Source organism: Podarcis melisellensis, assembly GCF_964234715.1.
Source record: "Podarcis melisellensis genome assembly, chromosome: 2".
NCBI classification, from domain to species: Eukaryota; Metazoa; Chordata; class Lepidosauria; order Squamata; family Lacertidae; genus Podarcis; species Podarcis melisellensis.
In genome coordinates this window covers 70,560,254-70,586,449 of record NC_138529.1, presented here as the reverse complement: position 1 = coordinate 70,586,449, position 26,196 = coordinate 70,560,254, and the positions used below count along the sequence as shown (strand labels likewise).

General features: G+C 44.4%; 2 protein-coding genes and 1 long non-coding RNA gene across 6 annotated transcripts in view; 2 read left to right on the top strand and 1 right to left on the bottom strand.

Moving 5' to 3' along the window:
- CACNA2D2 (calcium voltage-gated channel auxiliary subunit alpha2delta 2) overlaps window positions 1-7,547 on the top strand; it is a 530,937-nt gene extending 523,390 nt beyond the window's left edge. For all 4 annotated transcript variants that reach the window (XM_081900249.1, XM_081900248.1, XM_081900247.1 and 1 more), the window contains one exon: window positions 220-7,547. In XM_081900249.1, the coding sequence (XP_081756375.1) occupies window positions 220-348 (129 nt within the window). In that variant the 3' untranslated portion in view covers window positions 349-7,547. The remainder of the gene's footprint in view (window positions 1-219) is intronic.
- The window catches only part of LOC309363894, a 58,562-nt gene extending 42,631 nt beyond the window's left edge, over window positions 1-15,931 (bottom strand). The window contains exons 1-2 of the long non-coding RNA XR_014165624.1: window positions 15,295-15,931; window positions 7,611-7,665 (exon numbers count right to left, since the gene is read on the bottom strand). This is a non-coding gene — a long non-coding RNA (uncharacterized lncRNA). The remainder of the gene's footprint in view (window positions 1-7,610; window positions 7,666-15,294) is intronic.
- A 164-nt stretch (window positions 15,932-16,095) lies between these two features.
- Window positions 16,096-23,699, top strand: TMEM115 (transmembrane protein 115). The gene is made up of 2 exons (XM_081900364.1): window positions 16,096-17,587; window positions 22,101-23,699. The coding sequence occupies exons 1-2, from the start codon at window positions 16,734-16,736 to the stop codon at window positions 22,306-22,308; spliced, it is 1,062 nt and encodes a 353-aa protein (XP_081756490.1). The 5' UTR covers window positions 16,096-16,733; the 3' UTR covers window positions 22,309-23,699.
- The last annotated feature ends 2,497 nt before the right edge of the window (window positions 23,700-26,196 follow it).

The following is a 26,196-nucleotide window of genomic DNA, read 5'->3' as shown; positions in this document are numbered from 1 at the left end:
AATTTTCCTTTCCCATGCTTATAGGAACTGTGAGAATATGTACAGAGAGTAATGGACCTAGGATGGGAGATTGAAATGTCTACTGAATCATAAAGACTATTGTGGTTCATGTTGAACAGCTTTCGAAAATCACATTGAAAAACATGCAGGGAAGTAACTTATCTGTGCCTATATATGGAATGACCAAAATAATCTATCCTTTTTTTGTTGTTTCCATAGGAAGATACCTCAGACTGTGGAAGAGGGGCCTCCTTTAGACCTTCTTTGAGTATCTTGTTATCTCTGCAGCTCCTCCTCCTCTATTTGACTGCCAGTCGCCATCCGCTGCCCTTGGTGTCTTGCCTTTGAAACATCCATTTAGTCTAGCCCATTCATTTTTGCTTTGTGCACCATCTCCATTCCCTCCAGACTTGCCAGAAGAGGGCAGCTGCCTAGTCCCATCAACTCTGGTTACACCTTGGCACTCACTCATGAGGACCTTCTCTTTCGTCATTCAGAAGTCCAGAAGCTATTCTCATTGTTTTGTTTCTTGTTTCCTGTCATCCTCTCCTTGCCCTTCCAGTGTCTCTGCACAGCAGGTTGTGCAGGTTGAGCTCTGAGCAAGACTTTGGGAAGCACGAACCATTGCGACTTTCTCCACACAGTGAACATCCTTGAGCTTTGATTCATTGCTCCCCTTTCCACCCATTGAGCTGTGGCCAAATAACAAAGAACAGCGGCCTCGTAAGTTTTTTTTCCCCATTGAATCCATGGAATTCTGGGAAGACCTTTGCCAGTTTTCATCAGGATATGTCTTGACATTTTATTGTCTTAAAAGTATTTAATCAACAATGCTGACAAATTGCTATTCTGTTTGAAACAATTTACTTTCCCATCCCAGTCATGCAAACAGCAGCAACGACAAAATTATTCAATAGAACAGGAAAAACAATGGTATATTCTTGCCAAATTGGTTCTGTAGTCTAGTTTAACTTTTCAGCCAACTTAAATGGCTTATTAAACTCAAAAGTAATCCTAGGATGTCACCACGGCATCTCCATCCCACCCAGCCCGCTCTGTGTTTTCGAAGGCCATCGCTGCTGAATCTTTCATTAGTTAGATCCCATCTCAAATCAATTTTTAAATTATTATTTTTAGCCTGAGGATTTTAATCTAGATCTTTTTACATCTAATTTCCAAGCATTTTATCCTGACAAATTATAGTATTTGTTGTCAGCAACAAAGACACAAAAGAGAGAAAAAAAGAAATTGACTTGAATTTTATGGTCAGTATTATTTATTTAAACTAACTCACACCATACTGAGAGGACTTGGAGAGCAAGCAGGGGAGAAGTTTGTGTGTGAAGATCCTTAGGCATACTAGTAACCCATACATGGTAGAATGTTACAGTGGCTCTCACTGTCTTTAGCAAAATGAATAGCAAGACAGAGTATTTCTAGTAGGCAAGAAACAGCCAAACCCCAGCAGTCCCTGGCTTCATTTTTTTCCTTGCCGAGCCTGTTCCCTGCGTGGCCCATAAATGTTTAAGTCCATCAAGAAAACAAGATGATCTCTTCTGCTCCCCCAAATCACTGTGAAGACTTCATTTTGGGATTTTTGAAGCATTCTACCCTTGAGGTGGACAAAGGGTGGAGCTGACCAAGATAAAGATGACCTTCTTCCCAGTTCACACTGTCCCTTTTCTTCTAAAGGAAATTGTCCACCATGATTGGCAGCAACAATTTGTGCCAAACCAAGGAGGTGATAGCTAAAGGTTTTCTTCCTGAACTTTGTGCAGAAACCTGACTGCACTTTTAGAGTCCCTTCTATCCATGAAGTAATGGAATCACAGTGGTGGGCAATGGGCCACAACTAGAGCTCTAAATGCAGATGTTTTGCAGACAGCTAATTGTCTCCAGTGTCCATGCAGAGAAAGGTGAAAGAACTCTGCATCATAGTGAAGGTCATGATGACACCTGCCATTCACCTCCAACCCACAGATGACTTTGCAGGTACATATTTCATGGCTGGGAGGATTATTACTGAAAGCAGCCATATATACTGTTGGAGGTTTGAAAACAGGAGTAAAACTTGAATTCATCACCCAGTCTCCGCAAAAGCTGCTTGCTGTTGAGGGCAGGTTATCCGATTTTGTGCCTGTTATTTCTGCACATACAGTGATAAACATACCTTGCCACTTAATGAAAGCTTTTTCAGTCCCCAGAGAACTCAAAGATTTCTTTCTCTTCAGCCAAATATCCCCTCATGCATTGCCTCTGTACTCAGAGTAGCCAGCAAAGTGGGAAGGATCCTGTCTTGTTTCTGCTGAGTGTGATGTCAGAGCCACAATCACATATTGGGCAATATGAAGAGCAGCAGCACTGTGCAACAGTGTAATGCAACTCCATCAGAAGGAAGCAGTTAAGTGTGCTGTCAATAACTCTGATGGCATTTCCTTGCAGAACAATGTGATGTGATAAGAGGATGAAATGTCGTGCATATCTTGGTGCACCTCATTTCGACTTCACATGCTCATTTCCTCAACCAAAATTCTCTTTCCAGTTAATCCAAATCCTGGCATACAACCTATTGTGAGTAATTACAATGTTGTGAATTCCATTTGCCTTGTTAGAAGGAACTCTAGAAAGCAAATAACGGTGGGACGGTTACTTGAACCTGTAAGTTTCTAGGCAAAGAAAGTTTGCTCAACAATGTGTGTGAATGGGAACTTTCTGTAACCCTGGTTTGGTGCTTCAGTACTAAGCCAAATTTTTAGAGAAAGTCTCTTGGAAAGAATGTAACATGCCAAACTCCTATGCTGGTTACATCACAATTTATTGTGCAGATTCTGGTGGCCCCACTGTTACGGTGTTTCATTGCAAGGCAAATGGCAGGAACCCCTTTAAAAACCTGGTTCGTCTTGGGAGGTTTTGATTCGCCCAAACAGTCCCAAAGAACATGCTGCAATGCACTACAGGTGTATCTTCAGAGAAAGCTGAAAATGGATTTTTGCGCTCCTGGTCTGGTTTGAATGGGGGTAAAAAACAGGTCACTGCTGTCATATGCAAGGTAGTAGTACAATGTAAATACATGAAAGAGGTAACTTTGTTGTAGAAAAAAATCATTTGAGAGATCTGGAAGCAAACCTTTAGCACACACATTGAGGTGCATTTGCTTTCTTTCTAGTGATCCTTGTTCTTGAGATCAGAAATAGTTTCTTAACCTTTCAAAAACCAGCTCTGTCCCAAATCCACTGTCTACATACCCCCTCCCCTGTCCTACCCCAAATGCCCTATGTTCCAAATCATCAATACTGTCTGAAAGAACCTTCTCCTCCAAGTCTCCCACTGTTCTTCCCCAAGCTGACTTATATACACAATGATACCACTGGTGCTAAGGTTAATAGTTTTGCTTCATTGGCCTTGTGTAGATTTCTAGAGAAGCAAACTGGGAAGTTACAAATAGCTCCAACTCTACCAGACACACAGTAGAGAGAGACAGAACCATTACTCCTTGAGTAGACTTCCAGTAATAATCAAGTGTACTAGTTGTGGGTACAGTCCCAGTATCTTGCTAGTCTCTTCTGAGCAGAGACTGCCAAATTGTGCCAAATTGTGTGATTGTTTTTTGTGATGTGAGCAACTGTCTATGGTGTGCTTGGCTGAAATCCCCCAGGTTCATTCCCACTTTGGTCTGACTAAAAGCATAGTCTTCCCCAGCGCCACTTTGTCTGTGACTCTGTTTGGCTAGTGCTCTGGAGCCACCATATGTTCATAGGGTGAACTTCATTAGTAGGAGAGATTCAGGGATGGAGAAAGTTGGGAGCATAGATTGGGATACGGCAGTGCCTGTCAGCTGAATGAGAGATGGTTTCATAAAAAGGGCCTTGCCCCACTTTGGAGCACTTTGGACCACAAACAGTATGGCTACCATCTCACAGTCACTCAATACCTGGTTTACTATCCACTGGGATCAAATCAAGGTCTTTGTGTTGGTGTTTGAACTGTGACTTAGAGAGGTGGTTTTCAAACTTGTACACGGCTAACAGAGCCTCATTACAAATTTTCCAGGCATATTCCACCGTTCATTTATATCGGCAGCAGTGCTGGGAAGGTTAGCATTATGCCCAGAACAGCCAATAATGGAAATAAAGAAATAATAATAGCAACAGCTCAGTGTTTTGCATCCATAATTTGTACAGCTATAGCTTAAAATCGCCATCATTCCTCTCCCGGTGCGAACCATATTTCCGGCCACTTTGCTGCAAAAAAGGCATACATACCACTGATTTGACCACAAATTCAATTCTCGGGCCTGCCCCTCCCCCACCTTCAGGTGGGATATCCACTTTTAAAAATTTATATTTTAAAACATATGTATCTTTCTGCAGTTAACTCCCCATCCCCTTTTAAATTTAATGTAGGAACTGTGTTTTAAAGGTTGAAATGTTGGCGTGATTTTGGAGCATCAGTGGTTCCAGCCAACCAGGGCTATGCACAGCTAGCTTCTGCTCCAACCATGTAGAGATAGTTTCCCTGAGCTCAACCCGGGTAAGAAAACAATACACCTGAACAAAGTACAGTAAGCAGGCAAGGGCAGATTTAGGGCAGTGTGGGCAGTGCGGCCGCAGTGGACACACATCTCAGAAAGGTGTCTTCTCAAAGCCCAGCTTCAGGAAGGGTTCTGACAGGGTTCCAAGAGTCCTCCTGCCTCCTTCCGAAAGCCAGGCAAGTGCTTACCATGCTTTGGGAAGGAGGTAGGAGGATTCCAGGACAGTGTCAGAGCCTCACGCCTCCAGCCTTGCATAGGGACAGGGTGGCTTATTACCAGTGTCCCTCCCTGAAGCAGGCTTATACAGGTGGTTCAGCACTCAAATCCTATACATCTGTATGCACCCTAAGGTTTTTTAAAAAGCTGCTCTACTTCTCACATGTGGTTACAACTGGTAGCAAAGTTGTAAGACAGAAAGATGTGTAGGTGCTGCTGGGGGGTGGGCAGGAACAGCTGTGCTGGGTCAGAGCAAAGGACTGTATAGTTGAGCATCCTGTTTCTCAGTGGCCAATCAGATGCCTTTGGGAAACCCCCAAGCACATCAATTCAGTAGCACTCTTCCACTGATGTCCCCCGGCGACCAGTATGCCGAGTCATCTTGCATCTAATACTGGAGATAATACGGAAGAGTTTCTCGAGATCCATTGTAGCCATGACGTGCTAGCAGTTGTTCAACATTGTCCCAATGTTGTAGTCTCCCAGTGACATAGTCTCCCAGTGACATGCAGTGGTTCTGATGACTGCTACCTAAACTTGTGGAACTCTTGCTTTCCTACTAGCTTAGATTTCAGTGAATCCTTGCTGGTGGTGCTGGCATTTGTTCAACTGAAACTGTGGTGCGTTAAGCCTCCAGTCCACCTTATGGAGATTAGCTTTGCCTGTTTCTGCATCTCCATGCAGCACATCTATCCTTGTTACAGCTTATAGACCTTCCCAACACCTGGCTTTGGTTTGTCAGAGAGGAGTGAAGACTGCTGAACAGAGAATGTTGGAGATGGAAAGGAAGATGTCCAGTAGCCCAACACCAGACAGAGCACAGATTGCAACACAGCACATTTTCCACTTGGAGTACTTACCCACATCACACCTGGATACCAGGGCATTCAGCCTCTTGACTGACTGGTCAGGAGATCAGTACCAGATGTGATGGAGATGCTGCACTGCTCCCACACCATTCATTTCTATTTGTGGAAGCCATGTCAGATGTCACTGGGTCAAAGCTAAGGCAAAAGGGAACTGGGGTGGAAGACCCTCTTTCCTATCATACAGGCCAACAGCGCCCCTCCCTCACATTTTTCACAATGGTCATATGAATGAAACAAAGGCCTTGTTTCTCTAGGTTTCAAAGCCAAAGCAGGCAAATATTTGGATGGTGAACTTTTCCTAAGATGAGAAAATGTTGCCCTATTTTCAATGCAAGTGGATGATTCCTTTTTATTTTTAAGGTTGTTGTTTGTGCATGAGTTGATGGCATCCCAATATGTGCAAGTCTGAAGATGGGGAGAAGTTGTGCTGGTTTATTTCCCTGCCGCAGTAGTGATATTTGCCATTTTAAGAATGAGATCTCCTGGTTTTATGTATAAATGAGTGTACAAGACTGATCTACGCAACAACCAGCTCTTTCCAAATAGCTTAGAAATATAAATCAGGGCTGGGAAACCCATTCCCAGCACAACTCAGATTATCTGTAGGGTGTCCTAGAGTCCCCCTAGGTCAGAACTATGTCCCCACCAGTCAGAATCACCCATGGGTTGCCTGTAAGACTGTCTCCATTTCAGCTTTGTCTGCTGACAGGTGGGGATGGTACAAAGACAAATAGATTGAGGGAAGCCAAGAGCATGATGGGGTTGCTTGCCTTTTATCTCTAACGTAGAAAAATGGATAACCTCGCAAATCATAGTACCCATCTTATAATAGGAAAGGAATGGAAATAGCTTCCCAAGCTCTTAGAATGAAGAAATAGTTCTGGGAGCATAAAATTGGAGAGCCTAAAGGAATTTTACCATGAAGTACTATATCTGAAATCGGCACGGAAAGACACAGAGAAACAGCAAGGAGATTGTGTGTGTTATTGTGAACTTGGGTTGACCATCAAGGTGATTTTCTGAATCCTGGAGAGGACCTTGAAGGAGAATGAAGCTGTACAGGTAGCAATAGACTTGCCCAGTACAGGAAAGTCTGTAGAATGGAGAGGCCTGTAAAATCTTTTGAGATTGCTGATCATTCCCAATAAGGCATCCTCCTAGCAAATCTCAAAGGGCTGAGTGAAGGCTAGTTCAGGCTTCCCTATGTCCCAGTCTGTTCTCACATGTGACTAGCAGTACTGGTGAGACATAGCAATGATTCAACCCACCTCACATGCTTTGTCCATTTTAAAATCCATTTGAGCAAAACAATTTGTGGTAGGGTAGGTGGGTGGGAAAGGGAGGGGGGTCCATGAAAACCCTGAACATGGTCTTGGAAGTTTGACTCCAGAGCCAAGCGGGCAGGGAGGAGATTCACTAATAATGACAAGGTTGATTAAAGGTCATTTTGCTTGTAGCTTTTTCAGTGTGTGTTTGGTTATGTCTATGGGAACTGTGCTTTGACCAGATGGCTGGCTCTGTGTTACCAGGAGTGTGTGTAAATCTGTAGTCTAGTCGGGTGCTGCTCATTTGAGAAAAATGGAAAAAAAACAAATATACATAATTATAAATATATATATATATTATATTATATTTTAAGTTAAAAAACAAAAGGGAAAAAAGCAAAACATGAAGTAGCTGTCCTTATAGCTGCTGGGATCCAATTCCTAACATTCTTCATCTGAAAGTTTTGTTCCCCCTACTAATTCAAAAAGGGTTGTTTTTTTTAATTATTATTTGAATCTCTTTTTTGTTGTACAGAAGAGTTGGAAAATTTTAAAAAAGACTAAAATCTTTGTAAAATATTGTGTGCGTGATTCCTTGTAAAATATTTTCAAATTGTTTATTACAGAGGATCAGTTATTAAATAATGTTCATATTTTCACTTCAAATGTGGTGGCTCTTTTACTGGTTTACATTTACAACGCATTAAGAATGGTTAGATAAGTAGGTACCTTTCTGGTCTTGTGTTCTGATGTTTACTGTTCCGAGTTTCTCACGTTGCAAATCCTAATGAGGAAAATAGAAAAAATAGTAAGGATCAATAGAGTTGAGCTGAAAGTTCTATCTCAAACTGTGACGTAGCTTCAGAACTGGGTGAGGGCGGCGAGCGACTTGATTCCTAACCATACTGCTCTTTCCAGCCCTCTGTAAGCCTCTACTTTTGATCTAGGATAGAACATTTCAGTATTCTTGCTGGTTAAATGAGATATGGTAATTAATCCCCACAGGGGGTTATTCACCCTGCTTGGCACCAGCCAATGGTACACAGAAGTGCCTTGCCACTAGAAAGCAGCTAGTTTTATAGATGAGAAACTTACCCAAAGAGCTGGCGTTTTCCTTCCCACTTCCTCTCTAAGGAAGATCTTAGTGTGCCTTCTTAGTGAATGGATTCAGGATTATGGAAAAATGACCATTAATGGTGATGATGATATCAAGACAAAGAGAAGAACATAAGAGTCCCTTGGATGAGGCCAGTGACCCACCAAGTCCAACACTCATTCTCAAACTGACCAGCCAGGTGCCTATGGGCAGCCTACAAGCAAGACCAGAACACAAAAGCACTATCCCTTCCTGCTGTTTTCCAGCACCTGGTATTCAGAAGCGTACAATGCATGTAGCACATAACCATCAAGAAAGAAGAAAAGTGAATACAGAAGCTGTGGGACTCAGGTTCTTCCTGACTCCGGCCCGACTCACAGGGATCCTGAGCCAGCTGGGCAACTGTATGTTGCTTCCTTCCCCCAACGATGACGACTGCTACTACTACTACTACTACTACACAAACCAGAAACAGGAGGAGGGGTAAGCAGGTGTCTGTGTTCCTTGGCCCTGGCCTACTAACAGGCCCCTGACACTGGTCTAAGATTTAAAATATTAAAATGGTTGCCTAGAGCTTTCAAACAACTTGGAAATGCTTTTATTTGATGTACCTCCTAAAACACACACAAACTGCATTACTTTCTCAGAAGCTCTGCCATATGCTGGGAGGTAAATAGATAAAATCTACCCTGATTGTTTGTTAGCGGGTCCTCCTGGAGACACACAAAGCCTTGCCAAGCTTGGCTGGTCACATATACAGGCTGATCACTGGGGATCATACAAAGATATGACTTCAAAATATAAAGGGTCATAGCCAATGCTACAGCTCTACTGGCACACTGGAGCTTCTATTCCAATTTTTTTTTGGGGGGGGGGGAATACAATCGGGATCAGATTTTGGGATGTGAATGTTGAGGAGAGGAAATGGAAGTCCAATTGCACCAGCACAGAACATTAGATGCCATCCCTAGTAGCAAAGCCACTTAACACAGGTGGAGTCCAGAGAGAAAAGTCCTGCTAACACTTTCCTGAGGATAACTGAATAAAAACAGTATAATTTGAGGAGAGAAGAAATAAAGAAGAGGAGTTTGGATTTGATATCCCGCCTTTCACTCCCTTTAAGGAGTCTCAAAGCAGCTAACATTCTCCTTTCCCTTCCTCCCTCACAACAAACACTCTGTGAGGTGAGTGGGGCTGAGAAACTTCAGAGAAGTGTGACTGGCCCAAGGTCACCCAGCAGCTGCATGTGGAGGAGCGGAGACGTGAACCCGGTTCCCCAGATTACGAGACTACCGCTCTTAACCACTACACCACACTGGCTCTCAAATAAAGAGGTTTTGTCTTTCTTCAGGCCTTATTTATAGCAGATGACATTTAGCTAACATACAGAGGTAAACTCCTTCAGAACTACACAGCCAATCAGGGCATGTACTATCTCAGTGAGCATCATGCCACTCTGCCTGGTTGCTAAGCAACACTACCCGTTCCCATCTTGGTTAGGTGACTTCAACACTGACATAATTAAACCTTAAGTTAAAACTGAATGGTCCCTGCTGTTGCACTTCGAACAAATATCATAAAATTGGACACTTTCAATAAACTGTTTCTTTAGAGGAGGTTAATTATTGCCACCAATCTCAAGAGAGGTTATTAGGTGAACAATGTTGTGTAAGTATTATCAGCTTTGCAGATATGCACACACAAAGAAATATTTACTAGCCTGGTTGTCAAGTGCTGACTCACATCTATATTAGTCATTTATTGTAACACACTGATGTCCTGAAAGGTGGGGGAAGCTATCTTTCAGCAGGAAGAGGGAAAAATCAGTATGTCTTTGCTCACCTGAGTTTGGCAATCTTTATCATGTTTCTGTTAAAAATTCACAAAGGAAACTGACTCAGCTGTTTTATTAAAAACACCTTTGTCCCCATGCAATAAATAAGGTGTCTACAATTGAGTGCAAGAAAAGGATAAATGAGAATTCCTGAAGTCTAGGACCTATATTTATTTAATGGCAGACAAATCCAAGGAACAAATCTAGCTCCTGCAGAAGCCAGTGAAAAGATTCTCATGCATTCATCCAGATACAGGGTAAGATCCAAATGAGAAGGGATGCAAATGCTTGAGGTTTCAAAAGGGATAAAGGGAGCCCTTCAACCTGACAGTTACCTCATCAATAATACAGTGGTACCTCGGGTTACATACACTTCAGGTTACAGACTCCGCTATCCCAGAAATAGTGCTTCAGGTTAAGAACTTTGCTTCAGGATGAGAACAGAAATCGTGCTCCGGCAGCGTGGCAGCAGCGGGAGGCCCCATTAGCTAAAGTGCTGCTTCGGGTTAAGAACAGTTTCAGGTTAAGTACGGACCTCCGGAACGAATTAAGTACTTAACCCGAGGTACCACTGTACTCAGAAACAGACTGTAGATCTGGGGTCAAGATAAATTCTACCGGGTGCCTCCACTTCTGGGCCTTTAGCCAGTGTTAGAAACTCAGATATATAAACTATAGGCCTGGGCAACGTATCAATACAGCTTCAGCCGGTGGTATATCACTGGTAAAACCACCACCACTCCCAAGTCCCTCTGCTACCAGCACCGCTTTCAACATCCGACTGCTGGTAGCAGAGGGACTTGGCAGCAACGGTAGTTTCACCTGTGATATATTGCCAGGTGAAACTGCTATCACTCTGCCCCTCATACCTTAGAGGGAGGAGCAAGCTGTATCGCTGGGCTGATGCAGCTTAGTCCTCCCTCGGCTTCTTTAAACTGCTCCCCCACCTAGTTGAGCCATGGAAAGGAGCCCCAACGCTCCTCCCACTTGCCCACCAGCAAGGGGTGCACTGGGGCTGGCTCTGCTGGGGATTGGGAGCCCTTCTGCCCCCCAGCTAAGCCATGCAAACAAGCTGCGTTGTCCCAGCCCATGAGGCGTTGGGGTGAAACCACCTCAGCTCCTGCAGTTTCACCGGCACCTTGAGGGCTGAGGCCAATGTAGCTTGTTTTTTCAGCACTGCAGTATACTGCTAGATCACGATGTTTAGCTGGTGATACACCGCAGCCTTCCGAAGGCTGCCGGTGGGGTGGAGAGACCTCCCGCCGCCAGCCTTCGGAGGAGCCTTCCGAAGCCTGGCGGGGGGAGGAGGTCTCTCCGCCCCACCGCCAGCCTCGGACAGGTACGGGAACAGAGGGGAAGGCGCACAGCGCTTCTCCTCTGTTCCCGGGGCTTGCGGTGGGAGGAGGGTTTTTCCTCCCCACCGCCAACATTCAGAACAGCATTCTGAATGTTGGCGGTGGGGAGGAAAGCCCTCCTCCCACCGCCAGCCTTCGGAGCAGCCTACTGTAGGCTGCTGGTGGGGCGGAGAGACCTCCTCCCCCCGCCAGGCTTCGGAAGGCGCTGCACTTCCCCGCTGTCCCTGGAGATTTCCCTATGGGCTTTCGTCTTGCGAAGGAAGCCCATAGGGAAATTCGTTTTGCGAAGCGCCTCCAAAACAGAAAACCCTTTCGTCTAGCAGGTTTTTCGTCTTGCGGGGCACCACTGTATAAGGAAGCCTGAGAATAACCTATGCACACTGACAGCTCTGTCAATTCACACTACACTGGGGCAATCTTACATAAGTCAAAGCATGTCCCAATTACATTTCAGCCTTGTGTGGTGCTTAATAATAATAATAATGGCATGATAACTTCTCTGCACGATAGACAGGACAAACACAATGGAAATAATAGCTGTGCCGCTCTATACCGCCACTCCCTTTTTAAATATACACAGCTGTGTGCCTCAGAGGGTGTACACAGCTTCCAAAGTGAAAAAAACAAACTAGATTAACAGTATAATCCTGTGTATCTTTACTCAGAAGCAAATCCCACTGTGTTCAGTACAGGTTATGTCTAAGCCAGGCATGTCCAAAGTCCGTTTCGGGGGCCTAATCCAGCCCACCAGTCGGTTTAATCCAGCCCCTGTGGCAGTTTAGTTCCTGGGGTGAAATCCTAAAAAAATAAAAAACCTCAACAACTTTGGTTGGCCCTTTGGTCAATCCTCACAGCCCTTCACTTCATCAAATCTGGCCCTCTTTGAAAAAAGTTTGGACACCACTAGTCTAAGCAGACTAAACTTTTTTTAAAAAGCCGTTTACTGTTTTGGGTCACTTTGAGTCAAAAAGTAGTATGCAGATAAACAACAATATTATAGGCAAAATAAATAAATTAATAATAAATAAAATTTTATTTATATCCTGCCCTCCCCAGCCGAAGCCGGGCTCAGAGCGGCTAACAACAGTAAAGTAATACAACATTCTAAAATCAATTCATTCTAAATTCAGTAGTTAATTTTCATAATGGGATGATAGCAGCTTTGATAGTGTTTGCAAGAATGAACGAAAAGGGGTATGTGTTTGATTTGTACTATTGCAATAACTCTTCTACAGAAGACCACAAACCGACAGAAGACTATTCAGAAAAATATAATAAAACTTTGAAAAAGACCAAAATAATGTAGACATGTATTTGTGGAATGGTGTTTGCAGTGTAACTGATACTATTAGTGCTTTGGAATTTCAACTACCCTTCCTGATCCTGCCACACATACACACAAAACATACAGGTTTGAAAACTGTGTGTAATCAATGAAAAACATACAAAACTGAACTCATCCAAAAACTCCTGGAGACAAGCTTGCTCAAATCATTAGTAAGTCAACTGTTTGGACACACATTACAAAGAAAGATGCATGTCCCATGTGCCTAGACATCTGTGTGCAACTCTGAAGTCTGTTGCACTACACAAATAAAAATAAGAGACACGACATTCAATTGCCTACAATATTTTTGTAGATTCAAAGTATGTGGTCAAGAGAGCAGGGTGCCACTGAAACAAGTCCCAGATAAAAGATAATTGCAAAAATATTTTCTCATACCAGCTGTTGAGTATTTTGTTAATGCTAGTAACTGAAGTCTATAGAGAACTTGAGTGGAATTAATACACAATCAAGTTTGCAACTAATAAGCATTCATAAGTAGGTCCATCGTTTCTTTCATTTCACTGGATCACAATTCCACTTTAAATTAGGACTGTATTGTGATGACTAAAACACTGAAGAGGTGCTAAATCAGAAGGATGTGGACTGCAGAGCTGTTTGCACACCACATAGACTAACAAAGTATCTAAGCGTGGTATCCAATGCTAGTCCTACTCAGAGTAAACGAATTCAAGTTAACAGACATGACTAATGCAGGTTTTTCACTCTTAATGGGTCTATTCTGAGTAGGGCTTCTTTGGATACAACCCTCACTAATATTACTTTATGATTACATGCTGAAGGAAATGCAAATTCGAAATGAGGAAAAAAATATTGAATTCAAGGACACTGTGATAAAACCACATTTTGAAGTCTGCACACTTGTCAGCCACCGTCCCCCTTAACCACGCATGACACTTTACTGAGATAATGAAACAAGGTGTGTTGAACATTCGAAGAGTGCTATGCAAATGTTATGTATTATGACGTCAGCACCAGTGCACCCTTTAAACCTATACAACACTGGCTGCTGTAGGGTATGTCACACACAAGATAGAATATTTGCTATGACATAGAAAATATAGCCACATTTCTCCTGTTGTGTGAGAAGGCATTATCTTCCCATAGAAGAACACGTCAAGAGATATGCAAAGGCCTCAATCTTTGGGGCTGGCTACTTGGTAGCATCCTGGCTTATCCAGTCCTTGGAGAAACAATGAAGAAAAACTGGTTTCTTGGCTGAGTCTTTTGCAGCAAAAACCACAAAGAGTACTGTATTATGGCAGATTAACTTCTACAGACAAAATGGGCTCTGGCCCACAATTCTGTCCATCTTACACTTTGCTGATTTCTGTTTATGTCACATGTATTGCTGTGTGTTTCCAGACACTAAAAAACAAAGTCACTTTTGCTATTGACCAGACTCCATGTTTGTAAGAAAGTAAGCAGGAGGCTTTGTACTTTTGTGCCTATGCCTTTGCATTCTCTACCTAGAGAGCCTTCCATCTCTTCTTACAAGCAACTTTACTAGTTATCTCATAAAGGTGTTTACCTCAGACATACTTGGGAAACAAAGTTCTACACTCCATTTTGCATTGTTGGCACACAAACTTTTTAGTAATTATTACATCCACCAGCGAATTCCTTCATGAGAAATAGAGGGTGGCATATTGGAATACAAAACAGCTTTATGAAACTTGAACAGAAACTACATATTGCAAAACAGAAATGGGGTTCCTATGTTTACCTTATAACACTAATGCCGGAAAAGTGAGAATCAGAGAGGGTGTTTCACCTTTTCGCCTGTAACCTAATGCTCCATTGCAACCCCCTCCCCCCCAAAATTTCTCCCAGTCAGCTTTGACATCACACATAAACTGAAGGGGGAAGAGTTGCAGGGAGTATTTATAGTTGGGGGAAGGGTTAAGCAACCCTATCCTGCCCACCATTCCTTCCATTCCTATGTTTAAAAGGTTAGCATGTACTTCTGTCCTCAGTTACTTTGCTATAAATAAATGAGCTTTTTTAATTTAAAAAAATAAGTTGTCTAGTTATCCTGAATTGGTAACATTGCTCTAGCTACTATGAATGATATGAAATGGAAAATTAAACACTCCTTAAACACACACATTGCAGTCATTGTAAAGTGTATATTTTCCTGTTCATTTCTGTAGCAGAAACATGATCAACTGCTTAACTCTCCTACTTGTACGATGTCCAGTCCAATTCTATGAACGGAGCATCTATAGGACGGTAGCCCTAAGTGCCTGAACTTGGCTGGATAGTGCCGTTTTTTTCAAAATTAAACTCTTGAATGTTTAGAGCCAGTGTGGTGTAGTGGCTAAGAGAAATAGACTCGTAATCTGGGGAACCAGGTTCGCATCTCCGCTCCTCCACATGCAGCTGCTGGGTGACCTTGGGCCAGTCACACTTCTCTGAAGTCTCGCAGCCCCACTCACCTCACAGAGTGTTTGTTGGGGGGGAGGAAGAGAAAGGAGAATGTTAGCCAATTTGAGACTCCTTCAGGTAGTGGTAAAGCGGGATATCAAATCCAAACTCCTCTTCTTCTTCTAACAAAGTGCAGGCCGTAACTGTACTTGGCTGAGCCTTGCATAACCACCACAAATTGAAATGTCACTATAAGGGGCATATATTTAAAAATGGGAATATCCCTATGGAAACTTCATCACACAGAGGACGTAACAGCAGAAAATCAATTCTGGGCCTCATTTTCCACACCATTCTGAATCCCTCTCAATTTTCTCATGACAAATAGAAAGGGTATATCAGAGCTTTGAACTAACCCTCTCTGAAGCCAGAACCTGTACATAGCTTCATCCTCTGCAGGCTTACACTGAAATAAGTCTTCGCGAGTTCAGTTCGGCTGACTCCCAAGCGTGCACAGCTTTACTTTTTCAGAAGCGCAGACGTGCTAAAGGCAGGATTCACCAGCAAAGCCTTGGAAATTCACAGCTGTAGCTGTGCATTTAATAAAAAGTCCTGCAACCTTTGGCTTCGTTTCTCGTTCTCATTCTTTCCACGAAATGCATGCTGCCTTTTACTCGGCCGGGCGGCGCCATTAAACTAAACGGAATGGATTTCACTTGCGACTAAAAATGCTGAGGCGAGGGCTGCGCCCCTCCGCCAACCCCGCACCCAGGAGGGCGGGCTCCCTATTCCTGCAGGCACGTGCCAATGCTTTCGGTCCTTTGCCAAGCACAAGTTACCGTGACGAGGCAAAGCAAACAGGAGGAGGAGACCCTGTGGTGACGCCACCACTCCGCAGAGCGGCCAGACCAGCTTCCTCATCTGCTCGCCAACGACCATTGCGCTTTGGGCCGCAAGAGCCGCGCCCTGCCCGGCCGCGCTTTTTCCTCGCAACCGGGACACCTCCTAAGCCCCCGCCTCCCAAGTGCCTCTTTGTCCCGCCCCTCCCGCACTCCCGCGATTCCCTGCGCGGATCCCGCATCCCGATGCATGCTGGGATTCGCAGTCCTCTCGCCGCGGGCAGCGCCCGCCGCGCGCGAAAGCCGAGCCTCCATTTCCCGGCGTGCCCCGCGCAGCTCATAGAACAGCCACGCGTGCGCAGCCGTGCTGTTTGTTTGCGTCTGAGCGGAGCCCTGCCGAGGAGCGGAGTGCTGGCCTGGAGAGGGAAGTGGCGGCGAGAAGGCTCCTGGGAGTCGGCCTCAACCAGAGCGGCCGAGGCTCCGGCTTCCGGCGGCGAGCAGGCCGAAGCGAGGCCTTCCCTGAGCGGCCCCCGCCCCCGCCGGCGGGCTGAATGGGGCTTGCAAGGGGCTCGGCTGCGGGAGGGAGCGAGCTGCGCCTCCGCTTTGGCCGTCCCGTGAGCTCCGGAGCGCGCGGCTCCCTCGCTCCGCTCCGCTAAGGGGGCCGCCCTCGACTGGGTGGTGCTGCAGGGCCGCGCTCGTGCAGCGGTCCCCGCTCGGAAGCAAAGGAAAGTGGGGCGCGGGGGCTGCCGGTGTTTCCCATTTGGGACGAGGCCGGATAAAAAGGAGAACGCCTTTCCTTCCTCCTCTTCCTCTCTACAGAGCGGCCTGTGGCTTAATCAGCTGTCGCCCCCGTTTGGGCGATCCGTGGAAGGCGGCGATGGAATCGACCGCGAATCCGTGCTAAGGAAAAGAAGGGGTTTTGTGGGCCACCACCAACGCCTTAACGCATCGCCCCTAAAGCGAAGACTCTTGGACCTCGGACCCTGACTCGTGGGGCAGGGCTTGTGGGTATAAAGATGAACAGATACCTCCCAGTAGCTCGGCAACACTTCTTGGCTGCTCTGGCCAGCACCAGTGTCGTGGTGAAGTCCATATGTGCCATCGTCATCTTGCTCTACTTTCTCTCCTTTGCTGTGGACACTGTGTATGGGCTCGGGGTGACGCCTGGATTTCTCTTCCCGCCCAACTTTTGGATTTGGACATTAGCAACCCACAGTGTGGTGGAAAAACACATCTGGGATGTAGGTGTGAGCCTGGCTACTATAGTGGTGGCAGGGAGGCTGCTGGAGCCACTATGGGGAGCCCTGGAGCTCTTGATCTTCTTTGCAGTGGTGAATGTATCAGTGGGGCTGTTGGGGGCCTTTGCTTATCTTCTCACCTATATGGCATCATTCAATCTGTCATACCTGTTTACCGTTCGCATCTATGGCATGTTGGGCTTCCTTGGTGGTGTCTTGGTGGCTCTCAAACAGACCATGGGTGACAGTACTGTCTTGAAGGTACCTCAGGTACGGATGAAGGTTGTTCCCATGCTTTTGCTCCTGATCCTGGCAGTTCTGAGATTGACCACCCTCATCGAAAGCAATGTCTTGGCCTCTTATGGTTTTGGAGTCCTCTCCAGTTGGATATATCTCCGTTTTTACCAGAGGCACAGCCGAGGACGTGGTGATATGTCAGACCACTTTGCATTTGCCACATTTTTCCCTGAGATCCTACAACCAGTGGTTGGCTTGCTAGCCAACCTTGTGCACAGTGTCTTGGTCAAAGTGAAAGTCTGTCGAAAAACAGTGAAACGTTATGATGTTGGTGCCCCTTCATCTATTACTATCAGCTTACCAGGAACAGATCCTCAGGATGCTGAACGGAGAAGGTAATATTCCTGCAATATAAAAAATTTTGGAGACTACTTATGTTCACTGTTGAACATTGGTGAGAAGGAAATGGAGGAAGTCATCTAATTCAATATTTTAAAAGATTCTTCTATATTGCTGGTACTTTGTGCCTATCGGGATCTTTTAAAAAACAACAACTGAGGATTCAAGATTTTTTGAAGCTCAGTGTGTTTGTTCTGTCTTTGTATAGGAGTAGCCCAGCTGCAGTCAGCAGGCTGATGTACAGTGGTACCTCAGGTTGCATACGCTTCAGGTTACAGACTCCGCTAACCCAGAAATAGTGCTTCAGGTTAAGAACTTTGCTTCAGGATGAGAACAGAAATTGTGCTCCGGCGGCACGGACGTTCAGGTTAAGAACGGACCTCCGGAACGAATTATGTACTTAACCTGAGGTACCACTGTATAACATCAAACAAAACAATCCAGAATAAAACAAATTCAAGCTTCAAGGAAAATATTTCAGGTCCTTCTCTAAGTGACATTTTGCTTTCCCCAATCACCAACCTGGCATCCAGAGATCTCCACGTGGTCGCAATTGGACCCAAGCCAAGATGCACCTGTTGCCTGGCTAGTTTCTAACACTGTTTGTGGTGTGTTTTTAGATTTTCTAAAATCTGCTACAGATTTTAACCTGCATTTCCACAGCACCATGTTGTTTCTGCAGTATGTAAAAGGGAGACAAGTATGCAAGTACATGGGGGAAACTAAACATGGGGACCTCAAACTATCAAGTCCCGTGTTCACGTTTCCCATCTGTTTGCATACATATCTGAAGTGACATGAAGGAATTGTACCAGACAAGTGTTCCCTGCAGGGACAGCCCAGCACGCACTGTTTGCTGAATCACTGGGTGCACAAGGACATACTAAGTACAGTGGTACCTCAGGTTAAGTACTTAATTCATTCCGGAGGTCCGTTCGTAACCTGAAACTGTTCGTAACCTGAAGCATCATTTTAGCTAATGGGGGCTCCTGCTGCCACCGCGCCGCCGGAAAACGATTTCTGTTCTCATCCTGAAGCAAAGTTCTTAACCTGAGGTACTATTTCTGGGTTAGCGGAGTCTGTAACCTGAAGTGTATGTAACCTGAAGCATATGTTACCCGAGGTACCACTGTAATGTGTAGTAAACTCCTTTGAATTTCATTCTTTAGAATATAAAGCAGTATAGAAATTTAAGTAATAATAATAATAATTAATAATAATAAATTCAACTGGGGAAAAGGAGCCTAGACATTCCATTGTGGTGTCCATAGCCTACATTTATATATCAGAAATTCTAACACTGACAGCAAATATACTAACGAGTTAAGACCCATGAAAAGAAGTTGCATTAATTTTTTTCTTTGTGCACAGAATCCAAACAAAAACATTTAATCCACCCAAATACTTGTTTTTTTAAAAAAGGAAAAATCTTTAAAAAGTCAAGACTATTAATATTTAGTTGTTATAATAAGTATATTGAGTATTTAGATGCTCTTCTAGTAAACGTAGGTGTAATTAAGGAGTGTGAGAATAGCACTGCTGCTGAAATAAAAACAATACAATTTACTCCTGTCATACTGAAAAGCTTAGCAGTGCTGTTCTGAGTTTCTACATTTACCTAGGAGTAAGTCCCACCATAGGATTGCAGCCAGCTTGTCCTTTGCCAGTGGTGCTGCGTATTGACACTTAAGGGTAAAGGTAAAAGTACCCCTGCCTGTACGGGCCAGTCGTGTCCGACTCTAGGGTTGTGCGCCCATCTCACTTAAGAGGCCGGAGGCCAGCGCTGTCCGGAGAAACTTACGGGTCACATGACCAGTGTGACGAAGCTGCTCTGGCGAGCCAGCACCAGCGCAGCACACGGAAACGCCGTTTACCTTCCCGCTATAAAGCAGTACCTATTTATCTACTTGCACCTGGGGGTGCTTTCGAACTGCTAGGTGGACAGGAGCTGGGACTGAAAGACGGGAGCTCACCCCGCTGCGGGGATTCGAACCGCTGACCATGCGATCGGCAAGTCCTAGGCACTGAGGTTTTACCCACAGCGCCACCCACGTCCCGATTGACACTTAAAGCTTAGTTCAGTTATAGAGTAGTCATGTTTTTGTAGTCACACTAACTCCAAGAACGTTTCTTTAAAAAAGAAATTCTAAGATTTGTTTTTGGTTCATAAACAACCAAAAACTCTTCTTTACAAACTATCTTGTTAAACCCTGCCAGTGAGTATCCAACTTAAAATCTTATTGTGCTTTTCACAGATTACTGGCATAAATTTTTAAGAATGCAAAAGTGTATGTATACTTTTTCTTGCTTTAGTCCTGTTTGAAGACTGTAGTAATCTGGAAATTTAGTAGTCTAAAGCAAGTCAGCAATTTCAGTAATTGCCACACCTATATATGTCTCTTGCTTTTAACTTAGTCTCGCATTTGCAAATGAAAGAGCTGAAAGAATCTGATGATGAAAGTCATTATTGTGCACTTTACACCATCAAAATGCAGAACTCTGAATGTCTGGAGCAAATTGAATGATTAAGTCAAGTTGTCAGGCAGTTAATAGCACTGTGTAGATATAACTGTGCAGTGTGTTCCACTAATACAGCTTTCAGCAGTGTTCAGCTCTGAAGCATTTTTAACAAAGCTAGGTGTGATTTTTAACTGTATTGCCTAAAATATAGGTGTTAAAGTCACCTAGTACAACATTGTGCTAATGCTTTGAGCCAAGTATTGTCCCAATTACATATGCAGAAGATCTATTGTGTCTGTTAAAGGCTTGCCAGCTTTCTTCAGCTTAGGAGAAGCTTATCCCACATGTCCCAGTGGCATGCTTGGAGCTCTGCTTGGCACAAAGGAAGCCTTGCTCGCCCAGGAGCTCCAGGCAGAAGGGATATGACAAATCCCTTACTATTTTCTTCTAGGAAGGCAAAGACTCCACATGTATTCACTCTGTGCTAGTAAAATATTCACCTCATGAATGGGAATCTTCTGTAAGATAGGGATGCTCCAAATATTGTTGGCCTCAAACTCTCCATCAGCGCCCCCAGCCAGCATGGACAGTGCTCAGGAATGATGGACACTGCAGGTCAGCAATCCCTGGAGGGCCCAGGGTTAGCCACCCCTGTTTTTTTAGGTGTTTAGCATGCATATTGGAACAATTGAATGATGACTATCTGATTATGATGAGCAATTTAGTGCAGATCTAAATAATTATTTGATTGTATCAAAGGCAGAAGTAGATAGGACCCAGCAACAGAGTACATCTTCTCTGAATATCAAGGTTATCTCTGAATATCAAGGTTAAGTGCTGGTACATCTGAGAACTTGTAGCTGTACATATACTGGTAGAATCCAGCTCCTGTCAGCCCCAAACAGCATGGGACAGGGGTGACAGAATTTAGAGGCCAGTGACATCTGGAGGTCACAGGTTCCTCATGCCTTTGAAGGTTATCAAAATAGCTGAATGTAGCCTTGACTGCTGTTTTTAGGTGAAAATGAGGAAATACAACATTTTTAAAATGGCTGTTGTTGGCATCCGTCTGTATAGAGAAACAATGGAATGCATCTCCAGGGGTGAAGTAAAACCGCTGCATTAGCAGCACCGAAGTGGCCTCCCCAGGCCTCAAGCCTGGAAAGTGTGTGTGGTGGTCCTGGGCTGCTCAGATAACAAGACCCCCCCCCTTGGCCTCGTTGATGTGGTCCAAAATGACGCAGAGCAATGTTTGGTACCAGCATGGCTGCAGGAGTTGCAAGAAAGAGGCATATGAGCAACCATCTAACAGTCTTAGGGACTTCCTCCAGATTTGTGTAGGGTTTACTCCTGAGCTTTTTCATCTCCTGGAGATAGCCCACAAGAGGTTTAGAATCAGATTTTTCCTTCTCATAGATGTTTTGCCTTCCCAGGTTGACAAGCCCCATCTGCCTATCACTACAGCATGTGCAGAAACAGCCTTCTTGACCACTCATCTGCTGTATCCGCTGGAGCCTGTCTCTGCATGCAAATGAAGTCCCTAACTCACTAAGGGTTTGAGACCCATCAGCTACCCTCATCTGGTTTAGCCAGCCAGTCAAATTCATTTCCTGGTGTGTGGCCGCTGTCGCATGCTGACAGTTTCTAGGAGCCACAGGTGAGAGTTGATTGCAGGGTGGGGACCAAAGGTGGCCCAGCTGTCCCAGAAGGAGCACAATGTGTGCGGCAGTTTGACTTCACCCCAGAGACACATTCCAATGTCTCTCATGACAGACAGGTGCCATCAACAACAAAATCCCTGATTGCAACGGCACATCATTGCATGCTGTTGCTCACAGAGTCCTTTCCACTTCCACTCTCAGTGCACATGATTGGGGTTGTGCTTTCTATCCTTGGAGGGTTGGCCAAGGGTGTCTGTGGTCTTCCCAGCCTTAGAGGGCCTCTGGACTCCTTTGGTGACTTGCACTAGAAAATACCCCTCTCTTGAAATATGGCACTTAATATGCAAACTAACCTACATTCACTATGGATCATTTTCTCATTCTGTAGACAACTGGCCCTGAAGGCACTGAATGAGCGGTTGAAGCGTGTAGAAGATCAGTCGTCATGGCCCAGCATGGAGGATGAAGAAGAAGAAAACATCAAGGCTGATACTCCATTGCTACCCGAGAAGAGCCGGGACTCTGTCACTGCAGGGAAAGCAGGCAGCCAGGAGTCCAGCCTCATTACCTTTGAGGATGCTCCCTCTCAGTTGTGACCATGAGGCACCTGCCCTTCTCTTCTATGTGTCCCTGTATGCCAGAGCTGCTAATGATCCTTCACATGTCCTTCCTCACAGTGCTGCCTGTTCTGCAGGAAGCAAAACACTGTGCCTGCTGGCCCTGAGGGAGACCACATGTCCCTTCCAACGTTTGTTCGCCACGCTTGGCTGGTGCCATGTCCCAGGACTCATGGTGAAAACTGTTTGCACAGATCTGGGATTTGGGCTCAGAATTGGCAGGCCAGAGGGAGAGCTGCATCTCTTCAGCCCAATAAGGAGCGTTCATCTGAATAAAGCAACCTGCAAAATCTCCAACAAGTAGCTGCCATTGTGGCTATTATCACATGTATGTGTGTGCGTGTTTGGCTCCTTCTGGCTGGCAGTTCCAGTCAACCTGTGTGGAGCCCTGGCTTGCCCAGCCTGGCTCCTGTTTTTGAGCTATAACTGCTAGACCACTGTATAAGCCCACCAGGGCATCCCAGAGCAAGCTCGGCAAGCAACCCAACTTTCCCTCTTGATTTTATTTTACCTTGGCAGCATTGGTTGTCAAAACAACTCTGCAACTCCCCCTTTTCCTTTCAGAGTTGGCTTTGTTGTTGATTAAATGAGCAAGCACTTTAAACAAATGCTTTGCTGTATTAACCCTCCCTCCTTACAGATTTGGTAGCCCTGGGGAGCTCTGCCAAAACAAGTTGCTGGGTTAGGCATTCACAGAACCAGCAGCTTAAAGCCTTTTTAATAACAGCATAGCCACTCGGTCCACCTCTTGAATTATTGACAGTGATGGCTTTAGGGATAAAGAGCAGGTTGCTACTAGTATGTGGACTACCTTGTGGAAAAGCATTATCTCAGATTTTCCATAAGACTCAGAGGGAATTAATTTCATTTCTGTTCTTTAGCCTTTGGTTGTTCTTCATTTTCCTTTTGCAGTGATTCAAATGACAAAGCTGCTTTGTCTTAGGTGGGTTGCCCATACATTCACAGGATGTTGGAATGAACTCCTTGCTACAGTAGAATATATGTTGCTGGTTCTGTTTTATTTTAAAAGGTGCTTTTTGTGGGACCCTTGACATTTCTTCTGATGCCTGCTTTTTCTCTTTGGTTAGATCATTATTAGCCTCTTCCTCTCCTCTGGGATGAGATGCTTTTTCTTCCCTTTCTTTTTTTTTGTGGGTTGGCAAGGCCTAAGATGTTTTGCCTTGACACCCAACCCCAAAGTATCCAAAGGGTACACCTCACCCAGCTGGAGGACTGGGTGAGGGAACACTTAGCAGAACAGGAAGAGAGTGTGAGACAATGTTGTGATCATTTTTTTAAAGGACCACAAGGTTTTGTCAACCAGGTAATGAAACACAATTTCAGTATCAATAAACAGTTCTTTTGAAGAATGCTTCTTGATTGGCTTTGTAAACCTTCCTTTGTATATGACCATGTAAGCCTCCTAGTTGGAGACGTTTCCAAATGTTGGGGTCTTGTCTTCTTTTGTGGGGTCACTCAAGACAGCTTTACAGTTGAAGAACACAGACACAAGGCTGAAAAGGCTTTCAACCAATTTAGGGAAGTGATTAGCTTTACTGGCATAAAAGTCTGAAGGACAGTCACTTCACTTCTGAAGGCTTGACTTTTGACATCTTTTCAGGTAACTTCTAAGTCTTATTATATTTCTGTCCTGCTTTTGTCTAGGATGTTTTTTTCTCACCCCTTTTCACCCCTGCAGCATCCGTGTAAGGTACCACTATGCAGTAATGAGTGGCCCAGGTTTACCCGGTGAGCTTCAAGAGACAGACTGGGGATTTCAGGCCTGATTTCTGCAAAACTCTTTAACTGAGTACTTAAACCTGCTCAGTAGGCACTTCTACTAAGAGCTGCTTCACACAATATGAATTTCCTTTACCAAAAGGAAATCTCACCTGGCAAGTTGCTGTGAAAGGCAGTTGTATACTTTTTGTGTGTGTTGCATTGGTAGATTAATAAAAAGACGAAAAAGATAATTTTATTGTTACACATTTGGAATACAGGCAGCAACCATTTTAGGCACATCCAATATGTGCGCAACTGTGTCAAACCCAGAAGTGACCTGAAAATATCACAAAAGGGGGCAGGGGTGGAACAGGGTGTTTGGAGGCTTTTTCAATGGTGTTTCAAATATACAAGGTTTCGCCTTGCAACGTAACCCCCATGTAAATTGGGAGTTACCTGTACTTTCTCTTTTCATCCCTTTCACTTATTTTTTTTCTACATGGAAGCATTTACATGTAGGAAATTCATCTTGTGTGAAGTTATCAGTACTAAACGTGATGCTCATTAAGAAGTGGTCAATTTTATAATTTTTCAAGAAGACGCAAGTGGCTTCCTTGGGTAGGTACTTCTAAAAATATCTAATACTAATGCAGCTGCCTATGAGTTCTAAGCCACTGTAATCTCTTTCTACGCAAGACGCATAAGAAATACAATGTTTCAATACTCCTAGGCCAGGTTCTGATTCTGTTGCAAAATAAGATTTTTGTACTAAATCTCAGAAAGATGTTGGGCATCACTTCGTTTTGACAGGAAATGTATTGGAATAGCTCAGTCAGTAGAGCACGAGACTCTTAATCTCAGGGTTGTGGGTTTGAGCCCCACGCTGGGCGAAAGATTCCTGCATTGCAGGGCTTGGACTAAATGACCCACAGAGTGGCTGGAGAAACCCAGCCAGATGGGCGGGGTATCAATAATAAATTATTATTATAATGGTCCCTTCCAACTCTACAATTTTATGATTCTACTGGGTGCTTTACAACACCACCCTGATAGTCCTAACTGTAAGCCTTGTATCATAAATGTTGGTCATAACTTGCAAACAACCATGATTTGTAATTTCCAAATCGTGTGTCTCATCCTGGAACAAGGATACAATACCAGGGACCTGTGCCAGCAGACAGCATTAACAGTCGCCACTGTTGCATGGAAGCTGATTGATAGCCAGCTACTGCAGACATAGCACTAACAAAGGTTCTAAGTTACAGATAGGTAGCCGTGTTGGTCTGCCATAGTCAAAACAAAAAAAATACCTTCCAGTAGCACCTTAAAGACCAACTCAGTTCTTGGTATGAGCTTTCGTGTGCATGCACACTTCTTCAGATACACTCAGCAGTTCTAAGGAATCGCTACTTAAATTCATACCCTTGCATTCAGTATGTGGAAAGGTTTTATAGCCTGTGGTGGGTTGTTAATAAGAATTAGAATTCATATACCGCCCTATACCTGGAGATCTCGTTCCTGTTAGGGAGATGTTTTGTGAGTAAATAAGATTGGGTGGGGTTCTAGTACAGCAGAGGATAGTGAATGCAGCATCCTGGGATGTATGTGGAAGGTCGTCTGTGGACTCAGCTGAGCTTTCAGGAAAGGAATCCCATAGGGATAACCTGCAGTCCTTATATACTGGGTCTTCCTTACTTAGGAAGTAAAAGGCATTTTCCTTTTTTTTTTTTTAAGGGAGATAGCAGGCTGTCGAAAGCCAGTACAATCAAAGTAAACAATGCTGGGCTAGATGACCCAATAAGGGCAGTTGGATGCTTCAGTGATTTGTGCTAGCCAGGTGCCTTGGTGTAGTACTAAGTCATTCTTCTGAAGAGCATACTGGGCCCTTGCAAGTCAGGTAGAGCACTGGTCTAAAGGCCAAATGATTCATGTCAATCACCGATACACAGAGCTAGTTCCTGTAGGATCCTTCTTTATAGCTTTTTTCTCATTTTCTCTGTTTAAAAGAAATATTGCTGATGCGAAATATCCACCTATAAATTCTCACTATCAGGAGAGGTATACAATAGTTGGAAGTTTTCCTAAAACTGTTGCAACGGGAGTCAAATATACCTCTTTACAGCGTACAATCCTGCCTTGTAGGTG